Source organism: Pyricularia oryzae, chromosome 2, assembly GCF_000002495.2.
Source record: "Pyricularia oryzae 70-15 chromosome 2, whole genome shotgun sequence".
Taxonomy (NCBI): Eukaryota; Fungi; Ascomycota; class Sordariomycetes; order Magnaporthales; family Pyriculariaceae; genus Pyricularia; species Pyricularia oryzae.
Window position 1 is genome coordinate 4,423,433 of NC_017850.1, and position 18,903 is coordinate 4,442,335.

Below are 18,903 nucleotides of genomic sequence, written 5' to 3' on the forward strand. Positions count from 1 at the left end.
GCCTCCTGGCCAAGCTTGTCCTGAAATTAGGTAGGGACCTTGGTTACTCCTCCGATTACTCTCTGACCGCCTCTATGCCCTCACTTACGGAGTATCAATCAAAGAAAGGCTGACTCTCTCTACCCAGGAGTTTTTTTTTTTTTTTTTTTTTTTTTTTTTCGGGGCAAGCCAAGGCAAAGAATGTGTGGTAGCGCGTGCTGCAAACACGCTGCAGGACAGGGTAAACCCAGGATACTGTTGAATGCTTAATCCATCTGGGCACCCCCGATGAGGAGCGGCTGGCGGGAAAATGGAGGCCTTGATTGTCGCAAAAGCTGACCCCGAGATCTAGTCTCAACCAGGCTTAGGATGGACGTTAATGTCGCTGCTCGCTACATCTTTCGACGAGTAATGAATGTGGGAGATATGGGTTTTTGTTGTTAAGGTTTGTTACTGATAATATACCAACCCATAGTAATTTCCCAGGCCTCAGTTATAAAATGTTGCTTTTATAGCTCGTTTCTTTCTTGGCACCTTGAGCATCATAACAAATCCGGCGCTTTCCAAAGCAGTACCGCAGAATCAGTATCTTTGCAGTCGTCGCAGCCTTTCTCGGCACTAGACTAGTCTAGTCGATATCAGCGGAGAACGGCCAAACAAACCTTCCAACCGAACGGTAACTTGGCGTGGTAGTTTACCATAGTTCCGGCTCCCTAGTATGTCGAATGAACCACGGTCCCCCAATACCTCCCCCAAATAACCTTCCCCCTGGATTTGCTACCCCTCATGACTACGTTGCAGTCACGCGTCCAGCATTTTTATTTATTCAATCCACTGCAATCCTTTGAGAAGGAGAAAGAGGCAGTTTTGTTTTGGTCGAAAACATCAAATTGTACTGTATTATTCCCTGACACCCGTTTGGTCCGGGATCTAGGATCTACGTATCTTTTTAAGCACCTGTGATACGCGACACTGTATATTACGCGGTCTGATATAGGGCGAATTTCAGGCCCGGCCCCCTCTCTCTTATAGCCTTTTTCTTATGGACCAGGAATCTTTTTTTTCCCTTTCTGACAGCTGCTTGGTCTCGCGTAGTGCTCGCTTACAATTTTGACTATGATAGACGCCGGACCTACCGGATGCTTGGACAAATCGGGAGAGGTTTGTTTTTGACAGGTTGGTCCTGTCGTCCAAAGTCAATAAAAAATCCAAGGAGCTATTATTGGACACTTTTTTTTTTTTTTTTTTTTCTTTTTCCCTCTTCGTCAACGTTTTCTTGGCGTTCAAGAGGGGCGACGTTTGAAAAGTGCAGCAACGCACAAGGCTCTGCAAGGATACATACGTACGTAGGTAGTTGGTAACATTTCTAGACAACAAAAAGTAACGCTGGTACTGTTTTTTTTTTTTTTTCTGCAATACATTTATTCATTTAATCAATTGCCTGTATCTAATTTTATCCTCTTGACCACCTGAAGTCATCCGAGCATCACCAAGTTCAGCCGCTTGTGTGATGATTCACCACGGTGATTTTACTCCTGTCACACATATCGTATCCCCCAGCGACGCTGACAAGCTATCGAATTGAATCCCTTTTTGTTTCTCAATTCTCTTCTACCTACATACTGCGGACGTCTTTGTCCGCGCCTGCTGCGCCTCGCTGGGGAAAATAAAGCTCAAATCTTGCGCCATCCAAGGCAAGGGAGGGGCAGTAACAAGCACAGGGGAAGGAGAGGAAGAGAAAAGAAAAAGATCCCAGCGAAAGAAGCAAAATCGCACAGGTCAAGGAGACGGGGAGCAGCGGGCTTGGCGAGACCCGGACCGATCACCGCTGCGCATTTTTCTGTTCTGACACGGAAGCTATTTCCCCTTCTATTTTTCTCTTTTGACTGTGACAGATATCTTGGCAAGGTTAAAGCGGGCAGGGCAGCTTTTGCTGCGGCTGATCGGAGCAAGGGCAAAAGGCACGTTGCCCATGCTTACCATGTCATTTTGGCGTGTTACCCATAGCGTAGTAGTAAAGCACCTACAAAAGCCCATACTGGGTAAGGACCCCGAGACAGAGATGGAGAGAGGAGGGCCTTTGCTTTGGAGTTTTCCCCCCTTGTAATTTTCCCCCACAATAAGCCCGCCTGCTGCCGCCTTGTGGCGGGTTTTATCCGAGCGTTTTCCAAGGCTCTCAAGGCTCTTTTCCTTCTTGTGTGAGGGGGGGGGGGGTCCACGCCTTGTGTCATTGGATCCCTGATAAAGAGCCTCTTAAGTAGTACAGGCAGCAACACTGTACCTAACACCAACAGACACGTTGGTGAAAGGACGCGATGCGCTCGCAAGCTTTGTCGTCTTTTCCTTCTTTGATCGACGGTCTGGGAATTTAACCTGCAGGCGGGCGTGGCATTCTACCCACCAACCACATTCACATCCAGTTCTAGAACTACAGTAAGTGCTACTAGCTTTGTACTTCGTGCACGGCTTGTGGGGAAACAAAACAGTCAAGAAATAACATGAAGTGGCGGAACAACTAGTTCTAGGGGGAAAAAATAGAAAGAAAAAAAAAACCCCCCTACAAACGTTGTGGGGTTGGTTCTTTGTATAAGAAATCGAACCTTGGTCATAGTGTGTTCACATGACATCTCGACGATGCACCTCTGCAGCCCCCAAGCGAAACAAGGAATGATTTTGGAGCTCGAATCCTTCAGCTCCATAGACAAGGTTTCAAAGCAAATGCCGCTGAGGATCATCAGTCCTTTTTCGTGCCTTTCGATCACAAAAAAGCGGGAGTCTGATTTGCATATCGCGTGGACTCGGTGTGCCGGCTTGTAGACCGGTCTTTGGGGGAAAAAAAGTCAAACAAGACATTGGACATGTCAAACCTGTCCAACACCCCCGGCATACTGCCTAGGCACACACACCACCACCCCCATCGTCACCATCACCATCACCATCACATTAGTAGTGGTGGTGTCGACTTCGGCTCTGGGCCGGTGTGACTTCATCGTTTCTACTTCGCTCTTTTTGCCATCATCATTCCTCTTTTTTCTCACCCCCACCTCTCTATAGTCCTTTTTGTCCTTATAGGCCTCGGTTAGATCAGGGCCTCCCCCGGGGAACTCTGCCTTATCGCCCAAGCGATTTCAGCCGCCTCTTCATTTCACTCCGGCGCAATTTTGTACATTCTGCAGGGCCGCCGTCCATGCACATCCTAGGCTTGCCTGTGGAGAATAATGTCATGTACCGTAGTAAGGCCCGATTCCTGCTCAAAAAGACCCTTTTTTTTCTGCAAGCGAGCAGTGTCAGTGATGATCTTTGCCTTCTTGTGAAAGAGAGACAAAAGTAAAAAAAAAAAAAAAAAAAAAAAAAGTACGAGGATGCCTGCCGGGCTGGAGCCGCCGCTTTTGGTCAACCTGACCTGCTAGAGCAAGATGAATAATAGTAAGGTAGTGGGGTTTGCCTCCTTGAAAATATCCTATACGCGGGTTTACAAACCGGTGCCTCAAATTACTCCTCGTCTCACTGGGCTGAGCGATGACCCTTGACCTTCCCCCCTCCCGTATGCTACGTCGGAATCCGACTGACAGCCCCGGGTATGTTTGTCACTGACAGATCACGGACGGTTCACCTTTTTCGGTGTAGAATCTCACCCTCCAGCGCATGGGAAATCAAAATAATATTCATGAATAAATCAATATTATATTTCACTAGCGCATCAATCAAGGCCCGCCTCTACTCGATACCAGGGTTCGTTCTGATGGGTCTAGTAGCACTGTTCGAACACGAGCCAAAGAGAGGGGAGGGAAGAGGGAATGAAATCGAAACAAAAATAATAAACCAAGGGTAACAGCTATTCACACGTGGCTCCTGCAGTCACGGCCTTGGTTGCTAACAAGTCGTCATACATATATATACCATGTTACGTGTACAGTATCTACCTAGACACTTGTGTCCAAAAAAAAAGAAGAAGAAGAAAAAAAAAGAAAGAAATATAGAGGGGTTAGCCGTTATTGTGGCTCCTGCACGGCGGCTCCAGGTTGTTTGTTGCCCAGAGAATGAATTCGGAGTTTTTGAATGGGTTGATCTCAACAACCCCATGATGACATGATAAAACATTTGGCTAAACCAGAAAAAGGGTGGGTGGGTGGGTGGTGAAGGGCGGCTTATTTGCCTTGGATACCCCGAACCAGAAAGTCCAGCTTGTCCAGGCAAACAAATTAAGGCGCAGGTGTGCTTTCACGCCTCCAGTAGGAGAAAAAAGTATGGTCGGTACAGTCGAGTCGGATTGGACAGTTGCAAACTCCGTCGCTGTTGCTTTCCCGCAATTTGGAATTGACTGGTTCCATGTTCTGGGCTGTATGGGCTATATTTCATTGGCTTGCACTATCTCTCGGCACCAGCGAGACTCACCCAATACCGGAGATGACCCATGTCGCTTCACCCTTGGCCTCAGACACGGCTTGCTGTGCCCCATCGATGGGTGGGTGACCTCAACAGTAGTCTAAAACCAGTTATAATACTCTCTTTTATATGACATTCTATCTAAGAATACACGGCTGGCCAGTATGGTGAACAACAAAAATACCGCCAAATCACATAAACTTAGTCCGTCCTACCTAGCCTCCCTAGGTACTCAGCCCACGTACTTGGCCAAAATCAGGCAAGTGACATAGATTACCTAACCTGATAAGTGCAGGTAAGTAGGCAGGCCAACCAGGAAAGGTTGTATCGCAAACGCTTGCGCCATCTACATCAAAACAACATCCGCCAACGCCCCCGCTTTCAAAACCGAGTCGCTACTATGGCCTCCAAGCCCGTCAGTCAGTCAGACCGGCCTGTTTGACCAGCGAGTAAAACTGTCCCTTCTTGGCAAGGAGCTCCTGCGGCGGCCCATACTCCGCCACTTCACCTTTATCCAGCACCACCACCTTGTCGCTGTCCAGGATTGTGTTGATGCGGTGCGCCACGGTGATGATGGTCTTGTGCGCAAACTGTGATGAGCGAAGTGTCGTCTGCAGTAGCGCATCCGTCTGTACGTCGACAGCTGCCGTTGCCTCATCCAGTACCAAGATGTTAGAAGGCGTCAACATCGCACGCGCCAACGAGACGAGCTGTCTCTGCCCTTGTGACAGGTTGGAGCCTATGTTTTCGAGTTACAAGATATATTTAGCATTCGCCACCTTGAATGCCGTAAGCGGCCACGCCACGAAAACCAATCAAATTCTGAGTTCTGGGTACCGGCCAACGCTAACTTGCGTGATCTTCAGTGTAAGGTGAAGTGCAGAAAGACGTGGGTGGGAGTGAGGGACTTGTATATAACGTGCAGTTCATTGTACATTGTGCTAGTGTGTAGAAGGGGTGGGAAGGAAGATGTAAATGCAGGCAGGGTCTATGTCTCCCCGCGGCTTAAACCGCTGAATCCAAGGGATGATATAAATGGCGGGGTTTTCGCTCAGGTGTCCTGACGGCAACTCTCGTGTCGGTCCAAGACACGATGAGCCCTGTACCACATGGACGAGGAACGGTTTGCCGAGAAGGGTTCAACTTGACACTCGTAGAGGGTGGCGGGGGTGTGGATTTATAAAACTTTGGTTTTCTCACGGTTGATGCAAAGCAGCACACCGATTGCTGGTTGGATGATGCGGGGCGGCTCACCACCACCACCACCACGGAAACACAAAACCGATGCAAAGCGAAAAGGCGGGAAAGAACGGGGGATAATCTAGGAACTTGCGGCTTATATGACTTACCTCCTTCGTTGACCTTGGCCTCTAGACCTCCCTCCATGCTGGATACGTGCTCCTTGAGGCGGGCGTGCTCTAATGTGGAAATGTGTATTAGTGAATGAAGGCATACGGCACAAGGAATCGCTTTTGCATATGAATGGCCAGATCCCGTAGAAACATTGGCCAATCGGGGGTCCCTATGCATGATCATGTACTTACCAAGCACGCTCCACAGCTCCGTGTCATCATGTACGTGTCCTGGGTCGAGGTTGTCCCTGATGGTACCTTCGAACAGAGCTGCGTCTTGAGGAATAATGGCAAGGCGCCGGCGGAGGTCGAGCAGTCCGATCGATGACGTGTTCACGTTGTCGATGCTGATGTGTCCACTGTCCGCTTCAATAATGCGGAAAAGAGCCAACGTAAGCGATGACTTTCCTGCTCCTGTCCGACCCACGACTCCGATCTTCTCATGGGCCTTGATGTCCAGACTAATGTTCTTGAGCACCAGGTCTAGCCCAGGTCGGTAACGGGTGCTGTAATTGACAAACTCGACAGCACCATCAGCCGGCCAGCTGACAGGAGGTCGGTTACGGTGGACAATCTCGGGAGCTTCGCTAGGCAGGCGAGCGTACTCAAGGACACGCTCGACCGAAACAATGTTGGTCTCAACCTCGACCGATTGGCGCACGATCCAGTTGAGTGAAGTCGTAATCTGGAGGGCATAGGACATAGCCAAGCCTACCCAACCAGAGCTTAGTCGATAACCAACCGACACATAGGTGACAGCGAAGCTGGCGGCTGCCAATATGACCAAGGCTCCAATGAATTCGAGACGGATGGCCAACCACCTGTTGGCGCTGATCGAAGGGAAGTACGCGCGCAGGTTGGCGTCCACACGCCACTCACTCTCCAGCTCAAACCTAGACTCCTGGCGGAAAGCCCGGATGGTTGAGACACCGCCAAGGGTCTCCTGGAAATGAGCATAGATGGGGCTGCGGCTGACACTGTCCAGTCTTTTGAGCTCACGGGAAGTCCGCAAGTAGTATCGCTGAATCCAGTAATACATAAAGCCGAGAGGGATGATGAGAGCGATGAAAGGCGGCGTGGCCATCGAAATAACCACGAGCGTGAAACCAGACTTGGCCAAGTTGACGAACAACATGTTGAAAGTGCGAGCCAGGACCTCGTCAACGCGGTAGATGTCACTATATTTGACAAAAAAGCGTCCAGGGTCAGCGTCAAATCTCTTGAATAGACAGCGTGGTGATCCTACACTGTTGAACCAGTGGAGAGTTTCGAAAGCGAAGCTTACCTAGAAAACCTGTTGAGGATCCTGCCAGCGGGTGTAACATCGAAGAAAGACATGGGGGATCTGAAGATGGCCGTGGCCATGCGCTCATGCAATATCCTCGATGCCTATGTGTTTAGAACACATTGAGAGTCAGCTCGGGCTCCCAAATAAGTTATAGCCCGTCTGGTTATGGGCGGAGACGAAGAGTGACCTACCTCGATCGAGCAGAAAATCCACTGAATGAGCGTCTGCACAAGAGTGAGTAGCGAAGATCCAAAGCCGAAGAGGAAGTAGACTCCGATATATTTGCCAACGGCATCGTTGCGGCCCAGTTTAGCGTTCTCGTCACCCCAGTGCTTGAGCCAGACACTCCCACCTTATGGTGCACGATATTTAGTGTCTACCCAGAAAAAGAACACAGCAATTTGCTGAGGCTTGCATCTTGACATCATGTGAGTTTTCACTTACCGACGCTTACTGTCTGCGCAGCAATAAGAGACACGAGATAGATGCAAACAGCGACCAAGTTTGCGGTTTTGGCATATTCAGTATAGACTGTGCACGGTAGTTAGTCCAGATTCCATGGTGTCGATTTGGGGGTTATGATGGTAACCTACCGCTCCACTTCACTTTGCCCTGCTCAGAGTGTTCCTTGGCTTGCTTAGTCCGGCTTCCGTCTGCCTCTTCGTCTGTCAACTTTCCACGCGCTCCCCTGAAGCTGGCGGTACTTGGCCTTCTCAAAGTAGCCATACTGTTTTGCCTGGGCTTCCTTGTCGACGAGCCCGCCGGCTTGATGGCCTCGAGGGTCATGCTGGATTCCTGAGCCTGTTCAAGATCTTCCTTGGTTTGGCTCGTAGCTGTGGCATCAATCATGGTAGAAGTCTCGCTGTTGGAGCCACTCGAGGAAGCAGGCGAAGACGAGGCAGCGGGCTCATTCTTGCTGATAGTCTTGACAAGCTCTGCAACCAATCCCTTCATAGCCATGAGCTGATTGTATGTGCCCTTCTCGACGACCTCGCCATCGCGCAGCATACATATGTAGTCAGATTCGAGGAGAACAGGAATCGAGTTTGTGGCTAAGATGCGGGTTTTGGTTTTGAGAAGTCCGTTGGGGCCGAGGACGTTGTCGATAATGTGTCGTCCTACGTGGGAATCAACTGCTGACAAACAATCATCGAGCAAGTAAACGTCTGCCCTGGCGTAAACAGCCCGTGCTAAAGCAACCCTGGCCTTTTGACCTCCACTCAGAGAGATGCCACGCTCGCCAACAACTGTCTCGTCGCCGTCAGGCAGTACGGAGAAGTCGTCCAAAAGCGCACATGCCTTGACTGTCTGCTCGTAAAAGTTCGAGTCGTACCGATAACCAAAGACAATGTTCTCCTTGACAGTGGCGTTCATGATCCAAGATTGTTGAGCAACGTATGCAACAGAGCCATGGAGTTCCACATGGCCCTTTACCTTCCAGAGATCTCCCATTATAGATTGCAGGAAAGAAGACTTGCCGGCGCCAACCTTGCCAACGATACATGCCAAATCTCCTTTGCTGGCAGTGAAGTTCACATCACGGAGCACATGCTTGTCTTCGTGGCGGTTCCAAGAAAAGGTTCCATCGCGTACCACCACCGTATCCTCACCGATCTCCTCAACGGTTGGGTAGACGATTGTTGCGTCAGGTTGAGTCTCCTCGGCGGTGAGGTACGAATTTAGTCGGGTGACTGCAACTGTAGCTTCCACAACCGAGGTGATGACCATGGGCAGCATGGCAAGCGGGAAGGTGAGCAGGTTGAATAGGGCTAGTTTTCACACCGTTAGCTTTGATCGCCACAAAAGATGCCTACTTACGGCTGGATGGATTTATGCCTTACCGAGAGCAGGGAAGACAATGTCTGAGGTCAAGGGTCGGTCCTGTGTCAGCACAAAGACAGTAAAAGTCAGGCACGACACGAGGAACGGCGAAGTGTTCCATGTGAAGTTAGCCAGAGCCTGACCGGCCCCAATTTTTCTGAGATTCTTCAGCTCGAGATCATTCCTGACGTAGTTCAGTTTGTTCATGAAGGCCGACCCCCAAGCGTATAGCTTGATACTCTTCATGTTGTTGATGATCTCGGCAATCAGGCGACTCCTGGCATCCTTGTTCTTCATTTGAGTCTTTTGAAGGCCCTTCATGTACCGCGCGATGAAACCATTGATAGGAATCATGAAGATCATAACTCCAACACCCGCCAGCATTGACCACCCAACCAACTGGTAGAGCGACAGCATGCAGATCAAGATCTGGAACGGAGCAGACCACAGCTGCTGACCAAACTGCGTCAGATCCTGCAACCTTTGAGCATCAACAGCCATGTAGTTGACGATATCTCCTGTGGTTTTCGAAGAGCGGCCTGTCATAAGACAGGGGTTAGTATATTTGTTGATTCAGTGCGAAGCTGAGTAAAATGCAGGCCGGTTATGACAAGTGGAATGGCCAAGTTTATCATCTGATTAGAAAAGATTGGGCGAGACTGTTGAAAAAAATTACTTACCTTCGTTCGAAAGCTTGAGGGATTTCCGATAGATGGCAGATGTCAGGCCGCCCTTGATCCGCATACCAGTAACGAAGGCTGATTGAAAGTATTGGTGCTAATGCATTGTTAGAAACCTGGTCAGGAAATTTACTAAAATGGCACGCAAGAAATCGAGGCTTACGATCATAGCGGTTTGGAAGATAGCGACACCAAACATAGCCATCGCAATAGCAGCACCCTTGATGATGGGCTCGCTCTGTCTCTCCTTAAACTCATACGACTCGATGAATGAAATAAGGTACCTCAGCAACTGAGGTTGAAGGAAGGCTGAGATATCGTTGCCCAACTTGAACAGAGCTGCCACAGCATAAGGGCCACCGTATGCCTTGAAAATAGCCAGCCACAAAGAGGGACCCTTTTTGCGGTTCAACTGTCCCTGCCAAGCCTTCTCGAACGCACCCCCAGTGGCTTTAGATGTGTCCTGGGTTCCCAGGGGCCACAGGTCCTCCTGGGTGATATAATTCTTGAACCCATACTTCATCATCGGAGTCATCCACGAGAACGTAAGTTGCGAGAAGATGGTCGCATACTCTGAAGGCGATTCATCGTCATCCGTGATAGCCGAATAAAAGCTCCGCTTCCTAGGCCACAACCACTCAACAAGGAAGTCGAGTGCCGAAAGACCAAAACCAACAGTGTAGACGACGAAATATTTGAGGTCGGATGCATAGACTTGTTGAGAGACCAGAGATCGAAGCTTAACAGCCAGGGAGATCAGTAGGAACAGCCAGTACAGCAGAACCACCCCGTTGGCATTTCGTTGGCGTTCGTGCTCGACCCATTGGATGGAGAAGATGACGAAGAGAGACAGGATCGTGAGCAGTGTTGTCCAGACCCTAAAGTCCCCGTAAGCAATGCTGCCATAGCTGATAATCTGGAGGATGAGTTGCGCAAAGAAATCGACGATGACGAGCACCAGAATAGACTATGCGCGAGGAATGAATTGGTTAGCAATGTCAGCGAAAGCGAGTCGCATTGTGAAATATTGATGTTGAGTATACCTGCTTGGTCCAAAACTGGAAACCTTTGCCCACAGGGGCCGCGTCCTTCTTAGTCAACAACCACCACAAGGCGATAGGCCCAAAGATGAGGCCGAAGACGGCTACTGAAGCCACCCATACGTCGATAAAGCAAGGTGTAAAGTCATATCGGAATGGGCTGAGCGGGCCCCATCCCTCGGCGTTTCCGCAAAGAGGCTGTTTCGTGTCGGCGGTTGCGCTGAGATATCCATGGCCAAGGTCCAGCAGAGGCCTGTAGCCAGTAAAGGAGCCGGTTTGGGCGAGCACCCTCTGGGCGACATCGTCCTCGAAGTACATGACGCCTGGTAGCTATCGTGATATTTCTACGGCGTTGACATTGGATGCGGCTGACTGCGAGCAATAGAGTTTAGAGTGGCTTTTTTTTTCTTTTTTTTTCGTTCTACGTGTGCTTGTGCTGATGTTTTTGAGGTTGCGGTAGCAGCGCGTCCCCTTTTCTGATGCGATTCAGTCCGGTTAGCCCGGGAAGTCTGTATATGAAGGCTGTGTAGGAGCTGGCGATCCGCCTGTCGTTAAAACAAAAAAAGGGCCGAAAGTGATATCTGTTGTCTGTTGTTGCAGATGGCTGACCTCTGTCGTTTGGGAGTTTTCTGGGATGTTCGCAGATATCGGATTATGTCGAGACTGAGGAATGTGGTGCACCAAGCTTGGACGCATCACACATCTGCCTGCGGGCTCCACCGCTTCAAGGTACGAACTGAATCAAGCTCTTTTCGCGGCTCAAAGCTAACGGCTGCCGAGGCTGCTGAGCGCAGGCTGTGTGTGGGTCTGGATGCCCTTGCATCCCCCACTCACCTTCTAATTAGTAATAGCTGGAAGCTTCGTGTTCCAGTAGATACATATACCATGGACCCTCAAATTGTAGGTAAGGGAGTAAGGGAGGTACCTAAGCCCAAACCTATAGCTGCTTTTCCAAAGTACGTACGTGGCAAGCCTTTAGTCTGCTGCTATTCAAGCTGAATTGAATATGCTCAACTAAATAGTACACTAAAATAGTTATTAATCATTGCAAACACTACCAATATATATTTTTAAGCGTCATGATCGTACAAAAAAACCGTTTTCTTCGACTGGCACTCAGCATTAGAGAAACCTGAGCTATTGACATTGACCCCACATTTGATCGGAATTATCGGAGCTCCCAAGTTAGGCCAGTAGCGGGATGCAGTCCGTGACGTACGTGATGGAATGGAGTATCTGTGGCGGGGCTTTCTGCTTCTTGCTTTCTGATCCACATGGAATGAGTTGCATCGGTACCTGATTCCATTATCGATGTTGAATAGCTTCCTTTCATGCGCTCACTGAATCAAACCACCACCACGGTTGGACTAGTTCTTTTTCTGACCGTCGCGTTCTTTCCCACGCTTTTCAATTACATCTTTTGCACCCTGCCATTAGCACTCCTCACCGGAAACCTCTCGCGTTTGACGGTGTCGTCATCGGCTAATCGCCCGTCTTCCTACACGTCCCACCCGTCCGCCAAAATGAGCTGGTTCCAGAAGCAATTCACCCTACCCGCCAAGTCTCGAGGCTCGTATCTGATTACTGACACGGTGGTGAAGGAGATCCCCGAGATCAAGAACTACAAAGTTGGCTTGCTCAACTTGTTTGTCCAGCACACAAGTTGTGCGCTTTCTCTGAACGAAAACTGGGATGAAGACGTGAGGGAGGATATGAGCAATGCTCTCGATCGCATTGCGCCTGCGGCTGGCCCAAAGGGAGAATCTTTGTACCTGCACAGCGCTGAGGGTCCCGATGATATGCCGGTTCGTCTCCAGCTTTTCGCGCCATGTCCATGCTCAGCAAGTTGCGGGTGCTACTTGGGACCCTGGTCTGAAAGTGATACTGATTACTGACTTGTGCTGCCTGCACCCCTTAATGGCCGTTGTCTGTTGGAATTAGGCTCACATCAAATCAGCACTGGTTGGGGCCTCTGTTACGATACCAATCTCGAACGGCAAGCTCGCAACGGGAACCTGGCAAGGAATCTGGTGAGTCCGGTCTACTATCTCACTCTGTTGCGTTTTTGTACTGGAACCAGAATAGTTCTAGATATAAAAACGTACTACTGTATACTCAAAGAATTGCGCTAACTATGCCTAATTTTGAATAGGTATCTCGAATTCAGGTAAGCACGGCGTGACACCCTCGCATTCCTTTTCTAGAGGATCTCTAACACTCGGTATTTCGTAATGGCGTCCAGAGCTTCCAAGCATCAACGCAAGATCGTTGCCACAATCCAAGGCGAGAAGATGTAATTCGTCAGCATGGCTTCAATTGACTGTCGGGAACCTGCATATTTCGATTCTGTTGCCCACATTCCGCGATGCTCGTGATTTGTGGCCGCAGTGTATCAGACCTTTTGTTTTCTGCACATCGGACGAATCAAGCCAAGGTGCCCCGGTTCCCATAACTCCCAACGCCTCTCCAGTTCCAGGTGTGTTGAACGGGTGATTTTGCTCTAACAAGAAAAAAAAAGGTAACATAGACAGACTCTCATCCTTTTTAGACCCTGCTATATGTTGCGACTCCTATTATTACGCGACGAACTCTTTAATGTGCGCCGTTCTCCTGCTTCATATCCACGTCATCGCCGCCAGCGAGGACTTTGGTTTTTGGTACGTGGTCGCCTTCGCCAGGGCCGCTGCCTGGTGTCTGCGCTACCACGTTCCCTTGTTCGTCAACAAACTCGAAGTTGTACTTGCTGAGTAGGTGAGGAATGGCGGATAGCTGAGGGCCATAGCGAGCAGAGTTGTCGTAAAGCTCGAATAGAGGAACGGCGAGCAGCTTCATGTTCTTGGGGACGCTCAGGACCTCTATGGTTGAGAGAGAGAAACAGGGCTGTTAGCATAATCAAATATCCATGATGGCTCTCTCGGACGTCAGTGCACGTACTGGAGTTTGGTAGCTGGATGAAGTAGAGCTTCTTGCACTCCTTGGGCCGCGTAACGTGCGCCGGGACGAATGGATACATGAAGGTCTCAAAGTTGGGCCGCCACCACTGCGCAAGGCAGTCTCCAATCTGCCAGTCTCCCGCCTCCTCGCCCTCGCCCAGCCTTCCGACGGGTGCCAAGCGCTCATCCAAGCGCGCCTTGAAGCCCTCGACTTCATCGTCCTCCGGCCGCAGATAATCGCCGGGTAGTTTGAAGAAGGCGTTTGCGATCTGCAGCATGAGAATGTGGGGGTGGTTGTGCTCGTGGCAGACAAGGATGCCCTCGCAGGTGCGGCGCATGCCGTGTGCGTTGTAGTGCTCCTCCAGGCGCTTCAAGCGTGCGAGCACCGAGGGGTCCTCCTCGGGCTGCGTCTCCTTGACGCCGAATGTGTAGTTCGATAGCGGGTAGAGGCGGATGGTCTCGGGCTGGTTGGCATTGAAGGATAGTGGTATTATGGGCGGCTGCCCGGATTGCAGTGCCGTTGTTGTGATGGTTGACATTGTGAAAACGAGATGCCGATGCGTGAGCGACTGGGATGGACTCAAGTGATGTGCAGATGAATGACGGCAAACTTCAGATGGATACTAAGCCGCGGCGTGAGTTCTGCGTGACGGGAGCCTGAGTCTCAAAATTGTCTCCTGTGAAGGCAAGTATGGTCTGGTAAACATCCAAGCCGCTGTCGAGGTTCCAAGTTCCATATAGTCCACCGCACATGGATAGCAGGAGATAAAGTGGAGGAGGTACCATTGAAGACTGACCGACTCTAGTCTATGTTAGGAAGGCGGTAAAGAGCCCAACCGCCACGACCCTAACCCTGGAGCAAACATCAGTTGGTCTACTAGCTGCACCATCAATAAGTTCCATCGTCGCAAAGGCACAGCCAAATGAACCCATCGTTCAGTCGGTTGATTGACGAATGAGAAACAAAAACTACAGAGCCGTACCATCTGTGGAGCACGCTAATAACATCTGTTGTACACAATGCCTCTGCCTGTGACGTCGCCTCCACCAATGGAGGATCAGGCGAGGTTCGACCAGATCATGAAGCATGGTCACCAGGATCTTGTCCAGGCTGTAGCTTTCAACAGCTACGGAGACAGGTGCACAACAGGCTCGGTGGACGGAAAAATCCGCGTCTTCAACCGACATCAAGACGGCATCTGGAGGCATTGTGACAACTGGACCGCTCATGGTGGAGAAATCTTGGAGTTACAGTGGCTCCCGCCAACTATATATCCCAACCTCCTGGCCTCCCTTGGCATCGATGGTCGCTTCAAGCTCTGGGCCGAGGATGCTGCTGCAGCCCCAGGGCGACGCTTCAGTCATCGCCACAAGGAAAACGCCAGGGCTGCTTATGAGCACCGGTCCAGAGGCGGCGGTGGCTCCTACCGCTCATTTTCCATCCGTCACAACGACGAGACGCGCCATTCTCACTTGGCACTTTTGGCATCCGATGGCCAACTGGAAGTCTTTGAAAACGAGCTGCCAGAAAATCTGACCGACTGGAATCCCATAGCCCGTTTTAATGTCTGTTCCAGGCCCACACGCGGCGAGGAGGTCTCGTTTCGCGTCCGCTTCGATCCAAACCCTGATCCATGTTATACCGCACTGCGTGCTGGTGCTCCCACAGACTCCCTCGGGCTCGTGGTCGCGGCGATGGATACTGTGCACATTTATCGGTCCCGAGAAGCGATTGGGAACCCTTCGGGTCCTGCGGGAGCCTCCGCGGTAAGGGAGTTTTACCTCGCTGCTGAGGTCCAGGGCCATCGCGGGCTGGTTCGGGATGTCGCGTGGGCGCCTGGCAACATCCGGGGCTACGACATCATAGCATCAGCCTGCCAGGATGGCTTTGTGAGGGTTATGCGTCTGGAAACACCATTCGACCCGAATGATGGAAAGACTTGGTCTGAGCACGACTTGGTCAAAGGGGGCGCTGGCAGCAACGCTTACGAATCAAAGTCGAACACGCATTCTCGCACCGGAACTGCCTCTGAGAATTCCCCTCATGCATCTGGGAATCACCACCAATTTCAGCAAAGCCACCCAGGCCATACACCAAACGTCCCGCAGGCTAAATCCATGTTGGGCTCGGAGTTGGCCATATCCAGTGCCCACGACCAGCGGCCCATGACTGGACTACCTGGCGAAGTCACACACCAGGTGCACGTGCTATCGAAGCTTGACAGCCATCGAACACCAGTCTGGCGCGTTGGATTCGACGATGATGGTCAAATTCTGGGCAGTGTCGGGGACGAAGGGCGACTTTTACTGTATCGGCAGACACCAGATGGATCTTGGGCGAAGAGCTCTGAGCTTGCCATGATCAAGATGAAGATGGCCACGCCCTGAAATGAAAAGTCGAAGTAAACTTGCATCAAGACAGCGCAACTGGTAACGTTGACAACTTAACTGTCGTACTACGTCACACTATACTCAATTACAGTGGTATGCAGCAATTTGATGCCGTCGCTCTTATCAAACATGACAAGGGCAAAGACTTGCATGGACTCAAAGCATCATGGTTTCTCTGACAGGATTTATCATGTTGTGCTACTATGCTATTCTCAACATCAGAGTACACCAACATAACTTTTGACGGTGCCAACACTCCTACCTCTTGAGAAACAAAATCGGGCTTGCGGTTCAACAGCTCCTCGTCCTGCCCTAACTGGTACAGGCCAAGTTGGCTTGTTGTCAGGCTTACAAAGCAGCGACAACACCAAGGAATCCAATGGCGGCAACTGCGCCCGCCACAAAGTTTGTCTCCCGCGGTCCTGACCCGGATTTGGTGACGGAGGCAGCCGAGCCAGTGGGGTTGCTAGAGCTGTCGCCGGCACTGGCCGTTGCGGCTGTGGCACTACCTGATCCCGCATCGGTCGCACGCCCAGTGGTAGTAGCTGCGCCAGAAGAGCCCTTGGTGGCAGTGGAAGATGCACCGTTTGAGCTATCTTTGCCAGTGCAGACGGGCAAGTCGCCGGCATAGGAACTGAGCTTGGGACATTGCGACAGCACCGAGTTAATAGCGGCGCTGTTGCTCGAGTACCAGCTACGAATAGTGCTTGTGTATGCGTTGAACTTATCCGATACCGAGGCGGCAACAGTGATTGAGCATGCGTTGGTCTGGTAGGCACGGTTAGGAGATGTCAGCAACGTCATGTAACGCACCACGGCCTCAATGGGGAATATGTCGGAGGCATACCTCGGTATTGGAGGCAAGAGCAGACAATATATCGGCACCAGGTGTCGGCAAAGTCTTGGAAATAGACATCAGGCTCGCCAGACAAGGGTCATTGATACTTGGTAGCGAGGGGCTCGCAGTCTCGCGAGCTGCACCCTCACGTCTGACGACGGCATGGCCCGGGAAGAGGTTGAGTTCGGCCGACATGACGCCCGTCGCCGCGGCAATCATGAACAGGACTGTGTTGGAATGCATTGTCTCGTCGATTGTATGTTGGTCGAGTGATGCTATTGTTCGTTTTTTTTTCCCTGGCAAATGAATTGAGTGACCTTGGCCCCTTCGGAGAGGAACCTTCCCTTCGCTTCGGAACGGGTTGAACAATGCCTCTTATATCTTCCCGGGCGAGGTCTCCTGAGACTACAGGCAAGCCATTTCCCCATCTGGATCTAAATGGCAATGGATTCAAATCACGATGGTGGCAAAACTATGCCATCTAGCGGTTTACTAGCTGATTTTGAATCACAATTTTGCGAGGCTACTACAACAACGATTTCGTTCCTTTCTTACCCGAGCAGGCCGAAATCCTGGATAGTGCCAGCCGCTACCAAGTTTCGACTCGTAATCGAGGCCATGGTAGTAAGGGCAGCCTATTGAGAGGTGACGCGCCACCGGATTACGAACACAGATGTTGCCCCTTTCTACTAAGAAAAAAAGGGGGGGAACACACTTGGCTTTAGGCTAACGCTCTGGGGACGGCGCGTCTCTAGGAATGTCACCAATAATATTACCTCCAAAGCAAATCCACTAATAGCCTTAGACTAAAATCGCCCATTGTCACATCAGATGGACATTTGAAGGAGCCGCATTCACAAATTAAGCTTTTTGTATTAAATGACGTAGAAAGCTTGTCATCACTTCACCCACACCAATGTCGTGCACTTAACCCAACACCTTAACCAGGGCCTCGCCTAGTGCCTTCGCACTAGCCGGGTTCTGACCGGTAATGAGCTTGCCGTCGACCACGACCTTCTCTCCCCATGGCTCGTCAGCCTTGACGAAGGATGCGCCGCTGGCCTTGACTTTGTCCTCCAGCAGGAAAGGCATGTAGTCGACGAGCTGCATGATCTCCTCCTCCTTGTTGGTGAAGCCGGTAACGGTCTTGCCCTTGACCAGGTACTCGCCGGTGGACAACTTCACGTCGGCCAGGACGATCGGGGCGTGACAGACGGCGGCGACGGGCTTGCCAGCCTCGAAAAAGTTGGCAATCAGCTTTTGCGACTCGGCGTCAACGGCCAGGTCCAGCATGGGGCCGTGGCCACCGGGGTAGAAGACGGCGTCGAACTCAGAGGCCTTGTCGACGTAGTCAGACAGCTTCTTGGTCTTCTCCCACAGGTCCTTCTGGTTGTTCAAGAACGACGTCGATGAGGGGTCGGACTTGAACATCTCGATGCTGGCCGGGTCGAGCTTGGACTCGCCGCCCTTGGGCGAGACTACGGTGAGCTCGTAGCCGGCCTTGGCGAACTCGTCGTAAGGGTGGGCGAACTCGGGCTGTGGCAGGTGCAGAGGAGGGGCTTTGTCAGTAAACAGGTTCTTCAAGGGGTAATGTTGGGTTGTAAAGTACACTCACCAAGAACCAACCGGTAGGCTTGGCGTTGCCATTCTTGTTCTTCATCTCGGAAGCCGAGGTGAGAACGACGAGGACCTTCTTAACCATTTTGTCGGATTGTGCCTAAGGCAATTTGGCTGTATTTATGTGGAGAGGTTGAAAGTGTTGCTCTTGAAAAGGGGTAGTCAAATGAGAACGCTGCGTGGTGTTTTGTATTGGGGTATCAAGTCAAAAATGTCTGATATCTGAATGGGGAGAAGATGCGTCTGATATACATTGGACGGTCAAGGTGAGGTGATGACATTTATATAGGGTTTTCATGTTTGGCGGGGGATAAACTTGCCAGAAGCAATCTATAAAGGTTCTCCATAATACTACCTTACCTACCTACGTACATACCTAACGTACATACACGCACAGCTCATGGAAAGCTATCTGAATTAGGAAAGGTAGGTATGTTTACGTCACATTGTATCCATCAGCTCGGGACGACCGACGACAGGTTGAAGTTTATCCCTGCAACTCAACCAAGTCGGATTTATGAGTAAGCTGGAAAAGATTTGGTAATTGAAAGGGATGCCCATCACCAAAAGTTACAGCG

At 50.8% G+C, this 18,903-nt stretch overlaps 6 protein-coding genes across 6 annotated transcripts; 2 read left to right on the forward strand and 4 right to left on the reverse strand.

The window, feature by feature from the left end:
• Nucleotides 1-4,314: 4,314 nt before the first annotated feature.
• Nucleotides 4,315-11,280, reverse strand: MGG_01674 (multidrug resistance-associated protein 1). The gene is made up of 11 exons (XM_003714614.1): nt 10,550-11,280; nt 9,670-10,473; nt 9,507-9,603; nt 8,847-9,365; nt 7,599-8,774; nt 7,450-7,536; nt 7,197-7,357; nt 7,003-7,106; nt 5,910-6,895; nt 5,715-5,783; nt 4,315-5,104 (listed from the first exon to the last, which is right to left on the reverse strand). The coding sequence occupies exons 1-11, from the start codon at nt 10,862-10,864 to the stop codon at nt 4,782-4,784; spliced, it is 4,641 nt and encodes a 1,546-aa protein (XP_003714662.1). The 5' UTR covers nt 10,865-11,280; the 3' UTR covers nt 4,315-4,781.
• A 535-nt stretch (nt 11,281-11,815) lies between these two features.
• Nucleotides 11,816-13,537, forward strand: MGG_01675 (uncharacterized protein). The gene is made up of 4 exons (XM_003714615.1): nt 11,816-12,351; nt 12,488-12,576; nt 12,699-12,713; nt 12,789-13,537. The coding sequence occupies exons 1-4, from the start codon at nt 11,878-11,880 to the stop codon at nt 12,841-12,843; spliced, it is 633 nt and encodes a 210-aa protein (XP_003714663.1). The 5' UTR covers nt 11,816-11,877; the 3' UTR covers nt 12,844-13,537.
• Nucleotides 12,566-14,242, reverse strand: MGG_01676 (cleavage and polyadenylation specificity factor subunit 5). Its single transcript, XM_003714616.1, has 2 exons — nt 13,481-14,242; nt 12,566-13,401 (listed from the first exon to the last, which is right to left on the reverse strand). Exons 1-2 carry the CDS (start codon nt 14,016-14,018, stop codon nt 13,139-13,141), a joined length of 801 nt encoding a protein of 266 aa, XP_003714664.1. The 5' UTR covers nt 14,019-14,242; the 3' UTR covers nt 12,566-13,138.
• Nucleotides 14,243-14,366: 124 nt separating this feature from the next.
• Nucleotides 14,367-17,934, forward strand: MGG_01677 (nuclear pore complex subunit). The gene has a single exon (XM_003714617.1). The coding sequence runs from the start codon at nt 14,500-14,502 to the stop codon at nt 15,865-15,867; it is 1,368 nt and encodes a 455-aa protein (XP_003714665.1). The 5' UTR covers nt 14,367-14,499; the 3' UTR covers nt 15,868-17,934.
• On the reverse strand, nt 16,219-17,090 carry MGG_01678 (uncharacterized protein; the record flags this gene model as incomplete). The annotated part of the gene is made up of 2 exons (XM_003714618.1): nt 16,718-17,090; nt 16,219-16,638 (listed from the first exon to the last, which is right to left on the reverse strand). Exons 1-2 carry the CDS (start codon nt 16,949-16,951, stop codon nt 16,219-16,221), a joined length of 654 nt encoding a protein of 217 aa, XP_003714666.1. The 5' UTR covers nt 16,952-17,090.
• MGG_01679 (ThiJ/PfpI family protein) lies at nt 17,522-18,673 on the reverse strand. Its single transcript, XM_003714619.1, has 2 exons — nt 18,324-18,673; nt 17,522-18,244 (listed from the first exon to the last, which is right to left on the reverse strand). Exons 1-2 carry the CDS (start codon nt 18,408-18,410, stop codon nt 17,636-17,638), a joined length of 696 nt encoding a protein of 231 aa, XP_003714667.1. The 5' UTR covers nt 18,411-18,673; the 3' UTR covers nt 17,522-17,635.
• Between the last annotated feature and the right edge of the window lie 230 nt (nt 18,674-18,903).

Coding starts and splice junctions, on each gene's coding strand:
- MGG_01674 (XM_003714614.1), bottom strand. CDS start 10,864: ATGTACTTCGAGGACGATGTCGCCCAGAGGGTGCTCGCCCAAACCGGC. Junction 10,474..10,549: donor TCCAGTTTTGGACCAAGCAG/GTATACTCAACA, acceptor CCTCGCGCATAG/TCTATTCTGGTGCTCGTCAT. Junction 9,366..9,506: donor CCTCAAGCTTTCGAACGAAG/GTAAGTAATTTT, acceptor GTCTTATGACAG/GCCGCTCTTCGAAAACCACA.
- MGG_01675 (XM_003714615.1), top strand. CDS start 11,878: ATGCGCTCACTGAATCAAACCACCACCACGGTTGGACTAGTTCTTTTT. Junction 12,352..12,487: donor AGGGTCCCGATGATATGCCG/GTTCGTCTCCAG, acceptor TGTTGGAATTAG/GCTCACATCAAATCAGCACT.
- MGG_01679 (XM_003714619.1), bottom strand. CDS start 18,410: ATGGTTAAGAAGGTCCTCGTCGTTCTCACCTCGGCTTCCGAGATGAAG. Junction 18,245..18,323: donor AGCCTACCGGTTGGTTCTTG/GTGAGTGTACTT, acceptor CACCTGCCACAG/CCCGAGTTCGCCCACCCTTA.
- MGG_01677 (XM_003714617.1), top strand. CDS start 14,500: ATGCCTCTGCCTGTGACGTCGCCTCCACCAATGGAGGATCAGGCGAGG.
- MGG_01676 (XM_003714616.1), bottom strand. CDS start 14,018: ATGTCAACCATCACAACAACGGCACTGCAATCCGGGCAGCCGCCCATA. Junction 13,402..13,480: donor CATCCAGCTACCAAACTCCA/GTACGTGCACTG, acceptor TCTCAACCATAG/AGGTCCTGAGCGTCCCCAAG.